This window comes from Spermophilus citellus (genome assembly GCF_964194105.1).
Source record: "Spermophilus citellus genome assembly, chromosome: 9".
Taxonomy (NCBI): Eukaryota; Metazoa; Chordata; class Mammalia; order Rodentia; family Sciuridae; genus Spermophilus; species Spermophilus citellus.
Window position 1 is genome coordinate 114,704,947 of NC_138191.1, and position 16,551 is coordinate 114,721,497.

General features: G+C 48.0%; 1 protein-coding gene across 1 annotated transcript in view; it reads left to right on the forward strand.

The window, feature by feature from the left end:
* The window catches only part of CSMD2 (CUB and Sushi multiple domains 2), a gene marked incomplete at both ends in the record, with an annotated part of 546,906 nt that overhangs the window by 60,832 nt on the left and 469,523 nt on the right, over positions 1-16,551 (forward strand). The window contains 1 exon segment of the mRNA XM_081308594.1: positions 786-1,002. Coding sequence (XP_081164720.1) covers positions 786-1,002 — 217 coding nt within the window.

Consider the following 16,551-nt stretch of genomic DNA (forward strand, 5'->3'; position numbering starts at 1 on the left):
GCCTGGGGAGGGGTGGGAATAGCATTAGCAGCAGCAAGAGGCCAGTGAACCCCGGAGGTGAAACACCACGGGTCGTACCTGTGGCCCCGCTAGGTCTGTTGGGGTGAATCCACGGGACCAGAAGGCGGAGCCGACAGGGTTGGAGGGAGTGGACAGGGTCGGAGGGGAAGTGAGGACGCGGAGACTAATGTGTCTTCTAGAACTCTGGCTGTGGAAGGGGGAGCCAAGGCCGGGGAGGGTGGAGGGGTGGGGTGGGAGTCTTGGTTCCTTCCCAATGGGAAGTTTCCCGTGGAGAGAGGATGGAACAGGTTTGAGAGAAGCAGGTTCTCGGACAGTAGGGAAGGATGGAAGGAACGGGCCTGTGGGGAGCGTGACATGGCGATGGAGAGGGGGTCCCTCTGAAGGAGGAATGAGGACAGCTAGAAGGGCTAACTTTGGGAGGAGGGGGAGTCCGTTGATGGCTTCTCTTTTCTATGCAGGGTGGGAGGACCTTAGCTGAGAGTCAGGCCACAGGGAGGAGGTTAGAATGGCCCTGGGGCACTTTAGCCTTGGTGTCCTACCCCACAGACTTGTTCTAAGGCTTGACTAGAGCAATGCACAACCGACCACCTGGTCACAGGCCCCTTTGGTCCCCCATCTTCCATTCCTCTGGGGCAAGCACACGGTTGGTCCCTAGGAAGCACCTGAAAAGTGGGTCGGTGATTCTTGAACACATTGCTCCCTTCTTTCTAGAAGCTTCTATACGTTCTTCTAGCCACACTGACTGCTTCCTTTCTTTCTCCCAGGCCAGAACTGCACGTTCCAACTGCAGGGTCCCAACGGGACGGTGGAGAGCCCAGGGTTCCCGTATGGCTACCCCAATTACGCCAACTGCACGTGGACCATCACCGCTGAGGACCAGCACAGGATCCAACTCGTGTTCCAGTCCTTCGCCCTGGAAGAGGACTTTGATGTCCTGTCAGTATTCGATGGCCCACCCCAGCCAGAGAACCTGCGAACCAGGTACCACCCTCTCTGCCCTCCCCATGGCACTCAGCTGGGTCCTCGGCCAAGCTGCAGGGAGGAGGAGGTCGCTGGACTGGGCTGAAAGGCTCATGGTCATCAGCACTGGCTTCTGTTTTTATCGGGCTTTCCTTCCACTGCTCTGCTTTCTTGAGGCTCCTAATTTCCTTCCCCTACTTCAGAGTATCCAATCAGCAAGACTGATGAGTAGGGAAAATCACACGGAAAACATAAAAGGAGTATGGAGAAATGCAGATCTTTCTATTGAAACTGGCTTTGCACGTATGTGTGGGCATCTGTTGGTATCTATTCTATGCACAGACAGAAGTATTTATATTTTTCCCCTTTGGACCCCACAGATGTGGGGAATGCAGGATGTGGGTGATGAGTATCTCTTGCATCATGCATTCAAAACCACAAATACTTTGCTGAAATTTGCCTTGCATTTGGGTGGCCTTGACTCTGAGTGTAGAATTGGGAGCTTGGCAGAGGAACGGACAAAGACAATGTGGTATCTATACATTGTGGAGCTTCACTCAGCCACAAAGAAGAATGAGCTATGGCATGTGCTAGTAACTGGGTGGCACTAGAGAACATCCTGCTAAGGGACATAGGCCAGAAATTTTTCTTCCCTAGGGGAAGGCTAGACAATAAGTGAAAAAAGTATTAGGGGGTCCCTCATGAAAATAGTGGGAGATGGGCAGAGGAGAGGAAGGAAAGTGAGGGGGAAGGAGGAGGGAGAGGAAAAGGGGGGACTGCAGAATGAAATCGAGCAAATTATGCTATGTAGGTATATGAACGTACCACAGCGATTCCACCTTCCTGCTTATCTATAAAGCACCGATTATGAAACATAAACCTGTAGAAGGAAGACCAGCAGAGTGGAAGAAGGGGAGCAAGGGCAGGGGCAAGAGGGGGGAGGAGGACGTACTGGGAACCTGCACGTCTGTCGAGATGAACCTGCTGCGGTGGGTAACGGTGATGCGCTAGAAAAAGCACTTTTAGAAATTGGGAGTTTGGGTGAATTCTCACCCTCTCGATGCCATGCCAGCAGATAAAAGACAAAACTGTGGAGCAGGTGAGATGGCTGTCCTGTGCCCCTGAATGGTGTCCCAAGGTGGAAAGTTGACACACCAGGAGGGAGACAGGGCGCCAGGGCTTCCACCCTCTGCAGGAAGGGCAGGCATTTGGGGGTGAAGGCAAAGGCCTCAGAGTGGTAGCTCTGCAAGTGCTCCATCACAAGCCTTGCCCGCCCTGTCCTGTAGCCAGGATTCCCGGCTCCCCGGGAACCAAGGGGTTAATGACTTCAGAGTCAAGGGAAGCCCTCATTGCCTCTAAAGGCTGATACATTAATGAGCTTTCCCAGCCCTGGGTTTCATCTCCAGGCTTTGTTTAAGATGCTTCTGAGCCCGGGCCTCTGGGTGGTTCCCAGAGTGGGGTCACATCACATCTTCAGGGTAGACCCCGCCCTCTTCTCTCCCTCTCCCTGCCCTCTCGGGGCAGTGCACAGGTGAGATGGGAGGGCTGCAGCAAGGGTCCGACCCATTCAGGTTTAGACGTGGCTCATCCATCTTCCCTGGAGATGGGCAGAGTGAGGCACTCGCTAGGTGTTCAGTGAAACTTCGTTAAAGGGACAAGAGTAGCCCTCGTTTTAGCCAGGTGTTCTACCACTGTGACTAAAAGACCTGACCACAACAACTGTACAGGAGGAGGGGTTCATTTAGGGGCACACAGTTTCAGAGGACTCAATCCACAGACAGCAGGCTCCAGTCCCCGGGGCTCAAGGTGAGGCAGCACATCATGGCGGAACAGTATGGTGGAGGGAAGCGGCCCCATGATGATCAGAAAGCAGAGAGAAAGACTCCACTCACCAGATACAAAATATATACCAACAGCCCCTAATGAACCACTTCCTCCAGCCACATCCCACCTGCCTCCCATTACCCTCCAGTTAATCCCATCAGGGATTAATTCACTGATTAGGTGAAGGCTATAACCCAGTCATTTCTCCTCCAAACCTGGCATTGTCTCACACATGAGCTTTTGGGGGACACCTCACATCCAAACCACAACAGTCCTCTTTGCTCATTTGTTCCATAAATATTTCATGAGCACCTACTATGTCCTGGCACTGTGTGAGCACTGGAAACACAGCAGTGAGCAAAACGAAGCCCCTGCCTTCACGGAGTGTATGTGCTAATGGGAAGACAGGCATGCACACACCCTGCCCATCAAACTAGGGAGACCAAGCATGCACGCGGGGTCCAGGAGCGATGTTGGGGTTCTCTAGGGCAGTGGGGGAAGGCCTTTCTCAGGGGAAGACAGCAGAATCATGGAGGGTCACACATGGCATCTTTGTCTGGGCATCTGGGGAATGCTTCCACACTCTGGGTACAGGGAATATAAAGGCCTGTAGGAGGGTGGTCCTGCCCTGGCACAGCCCAACAGCCTACCCTGGCCAGCCAGCCCAGTTTGAGAAGGAGGCTCTGGGGTTCTTTGCCTTCACCCTGCTTAGATTCCTCACCTGGTCTGCTCATTTCAGTTCATTTCAGTAGTAGCCAAGGGCATGCAGGGTTTGCCCAGGGGAAGGCCCAGAGGATAATCTGAATAACATTGGAATATGCTGTCCTTGGGGGTGTTGGAGTGGGGCTTCTCTGGGGGTGTGGACCTTTGGATGGTTGTGAACATTTTTCTTTTTCCCTAGTTATTAGTCTACTTAGGTTTTCGTCTTCCTCATGAATCAGTTCTTGCCTGCGTGTTTGTCTAGGGACTAGGGACTCACTCATCGTTACTAGGAACCTGGCACCGTACCTGTCCATCTTTCCAGTGTCTGGGCTGCCTCCCTTCCGCCATCTTCTCCTCGGCTTGGTGTTTCCTTTCTTGTACTCCATTAGTCTTTCCAGAACTTTGCCTATTTTATTGGCCTTTTTAAAGTCCCAGAGCTAGGGCTATCAATTTCATTCCTCCTCTATTATCTCACATATTGATTTCTACTTTTATCTTTATCCATTCTTTTCTCCCACTTACCTTAGGCCGATGTTGCTCTTATGCTGATTTCGTGAATTGAATTAGTTCCATTATTTCTTGTTTGATAATAAGAACGTTAAGAGGCATTTTCCCCTAAGTACAACTTTGACCATATCCCATCAATTTTGATGGGTAGTTGTTATTTCAGAAAGAGTTTCTAATTGCAGTTTTGTTCTCTCTTTGACTCTAGGGATTTTTTTTCCCCTCAAATTTTCAAGTAATATTTGCTTATACTTAAAAAATATTACCTAGCTTTATTGCATTAAGATCGCATTATGATTTCTACTTGGAGAATTTGTTGACTTCCCCCTCCTTTGTATAAGATCATTTTTTGGGGGTAAATGTTCTATGAGTATTGGGAAAGAACAGATATTCTGCAGTCAAAGGGTAAAAATTCATGTTATTCATGACATACAGTTGCTTTAATTTCTTATTTGTGGCCTAATTGGTATTTGTCAAGACCAATATATTGGTCTCACATTTTAACTGTTTATTTTTCAATTTCTTCTGTTATTTCTAAGTTTTAATTTATAGATTCGGATGCTATATCTTTGGCCCCTTAATATTTGTAAACATCCTATTTTCACAGTGAGTTTTCTATTTTTCCAACATACAGATTATCTTTATCCTTCAAGTTTTTTTTTTTAACCTCCAATTCTGCTTGGAATCGAATATTTCCATGTTTCTCTTCCCATTTTCTTTTCCTTTTGGATTTATTGGGTCCATCGTTGCCTGTTCCTCTATCTTTAATACATCTATCATTGTCTAGGGGATAGAAAAATAGAGTTGGAGTTTTATAAAAAAATTCTCACAGAAAATCTTTATTCTTTAACAGGAAAGTTTAGTCCCCTCACCTTTTTCTGGTGACAACTGATATATGTGCTTCTCTATGATATTTAGTGCTTTCTATTTTTAAGCTTTCTTGCTGTTACTTCCCTTTCCCTGTCTTCAAGTACAAGTTTTCTGTGCTTTTTCTGTGATTTCTATACTACAAGTGTTTCAAGTTACTTCTTTAAAACCTATTTTAAGCTGCATTTCTCTGTCAACATCCTGCCTTGCTAACCTTCTTAATGGAATCTCACTGGCTTTACATCTTGGAGAAGTGCCTTGGCATTCCGTGGCACATCGGTATCTTGTCTCTTTTTCTTAGTTTCCAAGGTGGACGTAAAATATGCTGTCTGTCTGTACATCTCAGGGCATTTTCCTGAGAATCTTGGGATCAGGTGGAATGGGAGTTTGACATGGAGTCTTGGCTCTCCATCTTGAGCTAGAAATTTCTCTTATGAAAGCTTTTACTGTTTTGATGCCGCTGTGAATAGAATACTTTTAAAAATCTGATTTGTGGACTAGTCAGGGCCGATAAATAGAAATGCAGTTGATTTTTGTATATTCACTCACGTCCTATGATCTTGCTGAATTCATTATTAGTTCAAATGATATTGTTTGTATCTGTGAATAGTAGCAATTTTTTGTTCCTCTCTTCTAGTGTGGATGCCTTTTCTTTTTATTTTTCCTTTTTTTATGACTGTATTGATTGCATCCTCCTTTGAATAGCATCGAAGTGGTCAGAGCAGAACCTTGTTACTGATTATAGTGGGGGAAATATTTAGTTTTCCACCGTGATGTATATGTTATCAGTAGAGATTTTGTCAATACCCATCTAATAAAAGTTTTCAGGCAGAGGATTTGGGCCTGCTCTGTCTGCAGTGTGGAAGTCACCTTGGGGGTGGGGAAGACCGGCAGCTGTCAGGCCGGGCAGGAGATGGTGGTCGCCTGGGCTAGAGCATTGGAGAAGGAACACGTGTGGATTTGTGCGAAGTTAAGGGAAAGAGTCATCTTCGGAGTCAGGAATGGAACTGTGGGGACTGTGAGGAGAGAACAAAGGAAAGGAAGGCGTGGGGGACTGTGCCCTCTAGCTGGGCAATAGAAGATAGACCAGACCAGCCTGTGGTGAACTCCTGTCCCCAGGACAACGTGTCCTTCTGGTCTACCATTTGTCACACTGACGCTTTTCCTCTTGGCTAGCAGAACAGGTGGGCCACTTCTTACCTTATTTTCCTATGAAGTGGCAGGGTATAGTAGATGGGGACAGACCTAGACGTGTACCTAGTAAAGCTCGGTATTTATTTATTCATTTTATTTATTTATTTTTTGCAGTGCTGGGGATGCCTCCCAGAGCCCCTCACATGCTAGGCAAGCTCTCCACCTTGGAGCTACATCCCCAAGCCCTAAGGCTCTGCATTTATTAAAATTTTGAACTCATGCAAGGTTTGGTCTTCCCCAAGCCTTATCTGTGAAATGGAGGGGACAGTGACCCATCTGCCGGGGTGGTTATAAGGGATCCCTCAGCTGCAGATCCTTAAATGGTTCTTAAACATCGTTTGCATCTCTTTCTGTCCTGTGTGTAGGATCTAGTGCTCAGTCCTTTCTGGGGGCCTTTGGGGCCTGACTGATTCTCCATCTGTGCCCTCCCTGCAGACTTTTGAGATCGGAGAACTTTGGGCATGATAGAAAGACCGCGAAGAAAGCCCTGGGCTCGGGGAGCCATTCATTTTGCATGCAAGGAGCCATGCATATGCATGGAAAGTGTATTATGTATCACATGCATGCACATAAGGTGTACATGTGCCATGCTTCATGGGTATGCATGTAACATCTATGTATGCATCATATGTGTGCATATTGTGTTTGTACACCATGTTTATGTAAAATGCACATGCCTGTGTGTGCATGGAGTATGCGTGTGATGTATCGGCGTATTACTGATTACTCCATAGCCCTCTCCCCACCATCTCCTCCCAGGCAGATGGTGGGACAGGATCACTAAGAGGCCTGCAGCAGGTTTCTCTCTGCTTGTGTCACCTGGGAGCTTTCTGTACTTATTCTCTGAAACTCAACAGGCACATGGTTAGCAGTTGCTGTTCTCACTGCATTCTTAATGTGTCTCTCTTTTCTCCCCTTCCGCCTGACACTCTTGTCTTCTTACCTTATTTATGGATGTTGAAAGTCACCTCCCGCCCTTTGAAGCCCACCACTCTCCCGCAGCTTGTTCCTGGGCTGCCTTGTGAGGCAGTGAGCTCCTCCTTATAGAAACTAAGCCCTTGGAGCTGGAGCTGAATCTCCTGCTGTGTTCTCTGCCTTGTGGGAGCCTCAGTGGTGGAGCCTCACTGCTCTTGCCCGTGCATGACGTGAGCTCGGGCTCCAGCATCTCCCAGCCGGGAGGGGCCGGCAGGTTGCTTGTGCTCTTGCCCTCGGTGCCTCATCTGTAAAGTGCGTGTATCAGGATGTACCTCATTGCTGGTTGGTGAGAATTAAATCAAGTGTGTAAACTGTTTTGAACTACAGTAAGACATAAATAAAGGAACACGCATATGTTCGTAGAAAACAAAACTAGAAAATCTGATTAAGCAAAGGCAGAAACCTCCCATAAATTTCAAATTCATAAGGTAGAACACCCATTCTCCACTGAAGGCAGTCTTGCCCGCCTTGACTGTGTTGAGGGACACTTGGCAGTGTTGGAGGACACTTTGGGTTGCCACAGAACTGTACAAGTGCAAGGGTGCTAATGGCATCGAGTAGGCTGGGGCCCAGGGTACTGTTGAACACCCCACATGTACAGGACTGTGGCCCATGGCAAAGACCTAGCTGGTTTCCAACGCAGTAGTGCTGAGCTTGAGAACCCGAGTTTGGTCCATTTGAGGAGTTACACTTCAGACGTGCCTGTATTCTAATCCTCTCTCTATGTCAGTGACCTTGGGCAACTCAGTTAATCCACCTGAGCCTTAGTTTCCCCCTCTGCAAAATGGGGCAATCTCAGCGATGCTGTGTCCTGATAGCCTCACCTGGCGTCGCCGATGAAGAGGTGCCAGTAGGCACAGTGCACACAGCTCGTGCCTTATGCAGATGCCATTCATCTCCCAGTGCCTCCCTTTTTCCATCAGGAGTTCAGAGCCATCTCCTTGAAAGCGTCTCACATTTCATCTAGTGCTATTCACAGGCAGCCACATCCCAGGGTGCCAGAATGCAGCGTCTGGCTGCTTGAAATTAAATTTACAATAGAAGCTGATCAGATCCTTCTCTGAATGGATCAGGGTGGGGAACAGGGGGTAGGAGTGCGTCCTGAAGGCTGGGAAGCCTGTAGGAGTTTGGAAATTAGCAAGGAAAGAACAAAGAGCCTTCCAGATAATGCAGAGTCAGCTCTGCCTGGAGGAATTACTGAAACAATCCCCACGTCTCTGCTTTGGCACAATTAGATGGCCTTTCCGTGCTGGCACACATCCTATTGCATTGCAGTTTAATGTGGGATGAAGTTTTTCTAATGGAGCACGAGCAAACAGAATCTATGGAGGCGCTGCTAATAAACCGCATCGCCGTGTATCGGAGGGTTTATAGGGTGCTAGTGATGACGGCGTCTGTTAAGCACAGCTAAGCATACCTTAATTTAGACGGTTGGGCTCAAGTTATGGGAAACACTATGACTCGTTCCCCTGCTTCCTGGCAATACACATTCTGTCATCAGCCTAAGGTGGAATGCAGTTTCTGTCATTTGGAGCTGGTTGCAGATTTTGCTCAACTGGCGTTAGACACCTGTTTGGAAGTTGTAAAAATCCACAAATTTGCCAGATTTACTGTCAACTTATGAATAGGTATCACAGCAGAGGCCCCCAAAGGACCTGCCTGATGGATTCCTTACGAAGTGTGCCTTGCACATCAATAGGGTTGTCCTTGGAGGGTCCTCTGCCCAGAGTCCTTCAGGAATGTGCTCTAGTGGACAGGAGGTGACCAAGAGGACCCAGGGAATGAGGGGAACGTCTTTGTTTAGGACTGAAACAGAGCAGAGACGCCAGAGAGGGCGAGGAAGACATGGTGACACTGAACACCCATTATGTGCCTGTCACACATGCGTTGATTCACTCGTCATTGATTTGACATTCATTGAATGCCTACTGGGAGTGCCAGGTGTTGGAGACACAACAGTTAACAAGACAGCTTCTGCCTTCAAGGAACTTACAGGATCTTGAGGGAGACAGATGCGGAATCAGGCAGACAGTGGAGCTTGATCAGCTCGGGGACCCAGGAAGCTGAGGCTTGTCTGTAGGTCTGTGATGCCCTCGCTCTGGCTGCGCCCTGTATTTGTTTATCTCTTACTGACTCTTCATGTCTCAGCTCAGTGGTCACTTCCTCACCCAGGGAATCCTTCTTGGACACACCTTCCCCACCTCCTAGCCTAACCATCCTGGAATACCTGCTCAGGTGGCCCCACATCCATCCTTTGTGGTTTCCCATGTTCATGGTTTTCCGACACATGTCCATCTCCCATCAAGACAACAAGCTCCATATTTACAGGAACTCCTTCTCTTTTACTTTCCACTGTGACTCCAGGGACTAACACAGTGCCTGGCACATAGTAGATGCTCAACAAATATTTCTAAAGGGAGTGAATCAATGAATGTTCTCAGAAGGAAGGAATCCCCGATAGGGCATAGAGGGAAGGGTAAAGGAAGTGTTTCAGACTGAGAAAAGAGCATGCACACAGGTCCAGGAAAAAATCCACAGGAAGGTGACCTGCAGATTGACAGATTAATGAAGGTTGATTCCCTGTAGCAGGAGTGTAGTGGGAAAGTGGGAGAATGGCCAGGGCCAGATGACCGGGGCCTTGTGGGAGCCTGACACACATCCCAAGAGAGGTGGGGACATGCAGTAAGATTTTAACTTGGCATTATGCATGTCATCTAATCATTCAGCAACACGGTCCTAAAGTAGTGGGTAGTTACTAAACCTGTTAAGTAAGCATCCAAGGTCTCTAATCTGCTAAGTGGCTAGAGGAGGTGGGAACTATGGTCTCTTAGAGCCGGAAACCAGGCTTTTGCCCACCCAAGATGCCTTCTTACTTCTCTGGTTTCATTGCATGGATTCCATTTCCCAACCCATTTTCCTTTCTCAGCAGTTTCTCTGAAATAGTCCAAGTCATGGGCACTCGCCACTTTGGAAAAGTCAAGCAGCACACAGTGTACAGAGAGAAACATTCCCAGTGCCTCCTCTTCCAGGCCCTTGTCCCAGCCCCATTCCCCAGAGGTAACCACTGTTAACAGTTTGGTAGGTGTCCAATTTATTTTTAAATAAAGATTCATTAGACTGCCCATGAGGCTTATTGGGACATCCATCAGCCCTTTAAAAATTGTTCTGATGAATTAAGTGTAAACTAATTAGAAACACGGATTCAATTACCCTCGAAACACACAAGGGTTTAATAATTAATAGGAAGAGGGCTTGAGGCCAAAGACATTATGGATTTTATCAAACCCCTAACATCAGAAAAGTAAATATGCCTGATTCACCCTAAACGCTGGCAAATTTGCATCCAGAGGCAAACCCTGTGGTGGGAGCTGTGTATTTCATCAGGACAGTTATCTGTGAGGAATAAGGAGGCGGCTGAGGTGGGCTTTCAAGGTCAAAGTCAGCTTTACTGCTGGACAGAGCTTCATGGGACAGAGTAGCAGCCCACGGAGCAGGGTCATTACCAACAGCTTACTTTTGGATCCTTCACCAGGCCAGCCCTGGAGTGGGAGGATACCTGCTGAGGTCCTCAGCAGCGAGGTCACCATCCCCAACCGTGGGCCTGGAGCATCTGGAACGTACTTTAGGGGCTTTTAGGGGCAACCCTCAGTTTGTCCGTTAAACTGTGAACTCTGATGATTCAGACGATCTTAGAAGAGGGTCAGGAGGTTGGAATGAAAATTTACTTGTAGCATGCCACCTGCTTTTGATGCTGTATTTCCATCTTCATGATCTTCCTAGAAGTAAGAATTATGACCTCCATTTTAATGGCTAAGGAAACGGAGGCCTGGAGAGGCAGGACACATTGTGGCACATATTCCAACTCCCAGATCCGCTTCACATCCAAGTTCACACAAGTCAGCTGACGGGGGTTTGGAAGAGGAGGGAGTGGGGTCTTCCAGGCTTGGGGTTCTGGAAAGCCATTGCAGTGACCCATGGGGTACCATGTGCTCCCTCATCTACTGCCAAAGTGGGGGTCTGGGCGGACGTGGTAGGGGGAGGGGTTGGTAGCAGGTGATTTACAAAGCCAGGTGGGCAGCAGTGTCGGGGTCCTGAGCAATCTTTTCATTCACAGTAGGAACCTGTGGTTCAAGGTCAAAGTCAATTTGTAGCAAAGACTCACCTTGTTCATTTGCCAAGCCTGCTGTTCAGTAACAGGCAAAATAGAGGATCCTGTGGAGCCCAAGGCTCAGGCCCAAAGCCTTGTGGTCAGGAATGCCCTGACCACGGTGCCTTGTTGGTCAGAGATTCAGCATTCCCTCGAATGGAGCTGGCCACCTCCAGGCTCTCATCTGCACTTCCTTGCAAGTGGCTGCCCACTGGGCCGTGCTGAGCTAGGACAGTGTCCCCTTCTTGATCCTTAACTCTTATTTCCTGAATGTTTGGGGCAACAGAAATTGCTGTGCCAAGGACCCAGAGAACCCAGGGATGTTGTCCTCAGGGTAGAGGTGGGTTTGGACTTGTAATTAATCATAGCCTTACCTTCATTTCTTTATTGGCAGAAATGGTACCCAAATAAGCAGATGCCCAAGTGTTGATTTCTTTATCTCTAGGAAAGACAGTTAAATCTAAAGGAAAACCAATTGTTATCCTTTAAGTGAACCAAGAGCCAAATTATTGCACTCTCAGGTGGGTGAGCTTCCTGTGGTACCAAGAGCCAGGACTGGGCCCTGGAGACCAGACCACTGGTTTCTGTATGATTGTCACTCAGTCCTGTCCCTTTTCAATGCCAGCTGTGTCCTTTTGACTTACAAGATGTAGATCAAAGTCCAGAAGAGTGCCACAGCCACCTCCAGTCCGGAAATTGTGTGACCAAGAACACCAGGGATGTGTGAAGATGGGCTATACGGTGCCCCCATGGTCTGGGGTTGTTTCTGTCCACTCAGGCCCTGCTCTTGACTCCTTTAACAAAGCCACCCTGTGTGTTTGGCATGAGGGCCCATTTTCCCATTCCAAGTTAAGCTATGTGACAGGGAGGTGAAGAGCCCACAAGCAGTCTTGCTCCACTTCCACGATGCAGACCCGTCAGGGGAAGCAGATGCCCAGCCAGAGGTAATAGTTCCTAGCCTCCGGGGCCACCTGACTTAGTGGTCAGGAGAAAGTGGACAGAAGCAACATGCACCCCTCCAGACCTCACCCCTCCAGAGCTCTGGAAAGCTCCCTGTGGGCCTCTACTCTCTCTCCTTCCCTCCAGTCAGAAGCCAGGAGAATCCTGGATGCTGAATGACTCCATGGAGCAGAACTGACCCTTTCCCACCTGCTGCGGATTGATAGGGTTTTACGCAAGTGAGAAACCAGCTTGCCCATGAACTTAGCCCTCTGGGAGTCCGGGGTTTATCTGTCACTGCAGCTAGAGTTTCCTTAGCCATGGGCAGCTCTGAGTCCTGACATTTAGAAATGCCAGGTAGGTGAGGATTCAGGACAGCAGAGTCCATTCGCTTTGCAGAACTGACACGTGGCCATATTTGCTTTGGGGGAGATGAAGCTCTTGGATGGTCTGGCCTTTGTGCCTAAGCATTAGGCCATGGAACTGTAAGGTGTGATTTATTTTTAAGCAATTTTTTGTGCTCCTGACATGTTCTGGATTCTTCTTGGCATTGAGATATGGTTCTGGTGATCCCTAGCCCACATCCTGGAGTGTGGGGGTTGTATTTAAAGCCTGTCTACCTGGGTTCAAGTCCCTGCTCTACCTCTCGCTAGCAGCATGACTTTGAGAAAGCCACTTTGTCCCAATTTCTACATTTGCAAAGTTGAGTTGTAACAGTTCTTGCCTCTAGAACATTTGTGGAGATTCAAACCACCCAGGTTTTACATACCCAGAAAATTCTGGACAAATGGCAAGCGCTCAGTAAATGATATCATATTAAAATTATTGTTCTATCCAGAAGTTCATCTCTTCCAACTACCTTCTCTGTGCCACCTGGCCCAGCATCATCTCTTGCCTTGGTGACAGAACAGCCTTGTCCTGGTCTTCTCGAGATACTGCCTGCGTTCCCTCCAGTATGGCCTGATACCGCAGCTCGAGGAGCCTTGCATTTATTTATTACTTTTCTAAAAAATAATCTTTTAATCAAGTCAAAAAGGAAAAGTTGTGAAGATAATGCAGGGAAGCCCCATGTCCCCCACCCCAGCTCTTTCCCTTATTGACATCTTATGCTCATATGATACCTTTGTCACAATAATGAGCCAATATTATTAATCGGCATGACACCACCCTATTTTTTTTTTCTTTTGGGAGTAATGATTCCCTCTGTATGGTTTTTAAGATACAGTTAACTCCAGTTATCCATAGGTTCAACCAACCGGGGACCAAAAGTATTCAGAAAGAAAACCTGTATCGGTAATCAACGTGTACAGATTTTTCTTGTTATTATTCCCTAAACAGTACAGTATAACGATCATTTACATAGCAATTACATTGTATTAGCTACTATTAGTCATCTACAAGTGATTTAAAGTATATAGGGAGATGACAGAAGATTCTATGCAAATACTACTAATCACTTTTTTGGAGGGAGGGGGATTGAACTCTGGGGCACTCCACCACTGAGCCACATCCCCAGCCCTATTTTGTATTTTCTTTACAGACAGGGTCTCACTGAGTTGCTTAGTGCCTCACCATTGCTGAGGCTGGCTTTGAACTCTCGATCCTCCTGTCTCAGCCTCCCCAGCCACTGGGTTATAGGTGTGCGCCACTGTGCCCAGCTCTACTCATCACTTATAGGAAGGGCTTAGGGCTTGAGCATCTGAGGGTTTGGGCCTCTGTGGGGGGTCCTGGAACCAACCTCCTGTGGCTAAGGGAGGATGACTGAATTTAATGTCATCCCGGGGTAGACCTCATGCTGGTGTCCATATCGTATCCTCTGCAAGAGTCGCATGCCTGGCACATGCTAGGCCTTCAGACACTCACTGTGTTCCTGAGGGGGTTTTGGGTGGAGAGATGGTAAAGGGTGAAGGGGGTGAGTGGGACCCACCCCTGCCCGCTCCTCCCAGCCTTTGGACCCCAGTCCCTGGCCTTATCTCACTACTCCTCTCCTCTTAATAAGAATTTAACAAAGATTCCATCCCACCAGTATATCTCAGACATCTACTGTGCATAGGATTCTTCCCTAGGCTCTAAGAATATGGAGAGGAAGAGTAACCCAAAGTCCACGCCCTCACAGCCCTCACATTCGGATGGGTCAGATAGACCAAACCAAAACAAGACCTCTAGGTCAGTGCTCTGGTGAGTTCACGCCCAGGAAGAGGGAGCGAGGTTATCAAGGTGTTGATTAATAGGGTGGCCAAGGAAGTTGTCACAGGAGAGGGGTAAGAGTCAGTGTCCCCACCTATCTCCAGGTGGCTCCAGAGGGACCTGTTGTGTCAGATTGTGGGGCGCATGGGGTTTCCATTCTCAGGAAGGGCCCCGCAGGTTTTACGAAGGAAATTTAAAGGCAACTTCTGGTGATAGGATGGACACTTGGGCATACACCATGGCACTGATCCTGTGCCTGGAGCTGCTTCAATGGGGGTTCCCGGGGTGACATGGCAAAGGTAATGCAGACAGTAAAGCCTAGTCTCACTGGTGGTCATCAAAGCGACTTCTGACCCCATCAGGATCCTGAGCTTCTTGGAGGCCAGCGATGTGGTGTCTTCAGTTCAGCCCCAAACAGAAAATGTTCTTCTGAGCCGACACGGGCCATCCCCGTGTGTCACTGTGCCCTCCAGATTCAGTCTCCCCATTACCGTTGCCACCTTTATCCTGCGATTAAGCAGTGACAGCCCTGTCAAAGGGCAGAAGGGAGGAAGCTTATACCTTTGGTTCTGCTGTCCCACTGTAATTATTTGGCACCAAAGGGCTCTCAACTAGTGATCTGACCAATTCGTGATGCTCAGGCCAATTGGTGGAAGTATATCCAACCTCCTCCTTGTCCAAAATTCTACAGCCACATATTCACACGCAAGGCACATCTCGGACTTAGGTAAACCCTACAAAGCCAAGGAAACAGCCACAGATCCCAGCTCCGATAATCCAGCTGAGCTTCAATCATAACAGGACTTCACCAGTGTCCAGAGATAAAGAAATTCAGAAAGGTAGGAAGCCGTCAAAGCCCAGGGTGGGTGGGGGATGGAGACACAAAGACTTTCTGCAGACCAAGACAGGCCGGGAAACATCCACCAACCACAAAGCTCCTCCTTTTAAGTGCCCGGTATTGATTATTGCTCCCCGCTTCTGTTTGATTGTTGAAGTTTCCCAGGCACAGTATTTTATTTACTCCTCTCAACAATCCAATAAGCATTGTCTTCATATCATTTTGCAGAGAAAAATGCTGAGGGTCAGAATGGCTAATAAGCCCTATGCTAATAAGATGGCGAGTTGTCAGCACCTTGCCCCTGCTCGGAGCAGTGCCCTCCAGCCTCTTAGGGGATCGGTCTCGTGGGGGAGAAAGGAGAAAGCTCCAGGAGAACTGGCAGCCTGAACAAGCTTCCATCCATGGGGAGCCGGTCAGACATAGGATTTTTCTACACCAGCCCCGTCTCCCTCCATATTGAAATGTACTTTGAACTTGGGCACAAAGGAAGGGAGAAAACAATAGCTGTCTTTCTCTGTTGGGCTCATCCTCCAATGTAAGCTGGGCAGAGGCCTTGACAGGGCAGATTATTTGCAGCATCCCGGAGGAGTGGGCTCCTTCTATTTTGGAGTATGTAGAAGAGTAAAGATTTTCCTTAATTAGATAGTGCCGGATAGATTTAATTAAAGCTTCAAACCTGCAGTTTTCTTTGTTTGATTGATCAGTTGGTGCTGATTGCCTGGAGTAATTATGAAAGGGGAGGTGGGGTTTTCAATGTCGGATGGTGATAAGGAGCGCATCGAGTTGACTCTGGGGTACGCAGGTTGCCCGAATGGTACCGAAAAGGTCTAAATTGCACAGATGCATGTTGGCTGGTCAAATGGAAAATAAGCTGTCTAAATTACGCCGTTGTCTAAATCATGTTCCTGGCTGAGGTGTCTCTATAGAAAAGTTCATTTTTCCTTCCTTTCTCTAAATGTGATCAGGCCCCTGAGACAAGGCAGTATCTTGTTATTTTTTCTTTTCTTTTATGAAATAATTGACGCACATGGTTGGGGGTGCCTCAGGATGGCCTTTTGCAGTTTCTAGAGCCTATTGGGGGGTCGGGAGAGAAACAACAGGCTTTCATCATCTCAGTGAGAATTTATGGAATCAAAAAAGAGATTTGAAGTCGGGAAGTCCTGGATTCAAATTCTGGCAATACCATTGCTGGCTCTTACACCGTCAGCAAGGACCCTTGAACTTCTCTTTCTCATCTTCGAGATGGGAGAGTTGAAGAAAGGGCTCTGTGAGCTGATGTAGGTGTGTTGATGTCTGGCCTGTGATGGGTTCTCACCAAATGTCTATCCCCTCCCTTCCCTGTGCTCTGCCGCCTTGCCAATGTCACCCCCACCAGGACGCTCCATGAGTTCAT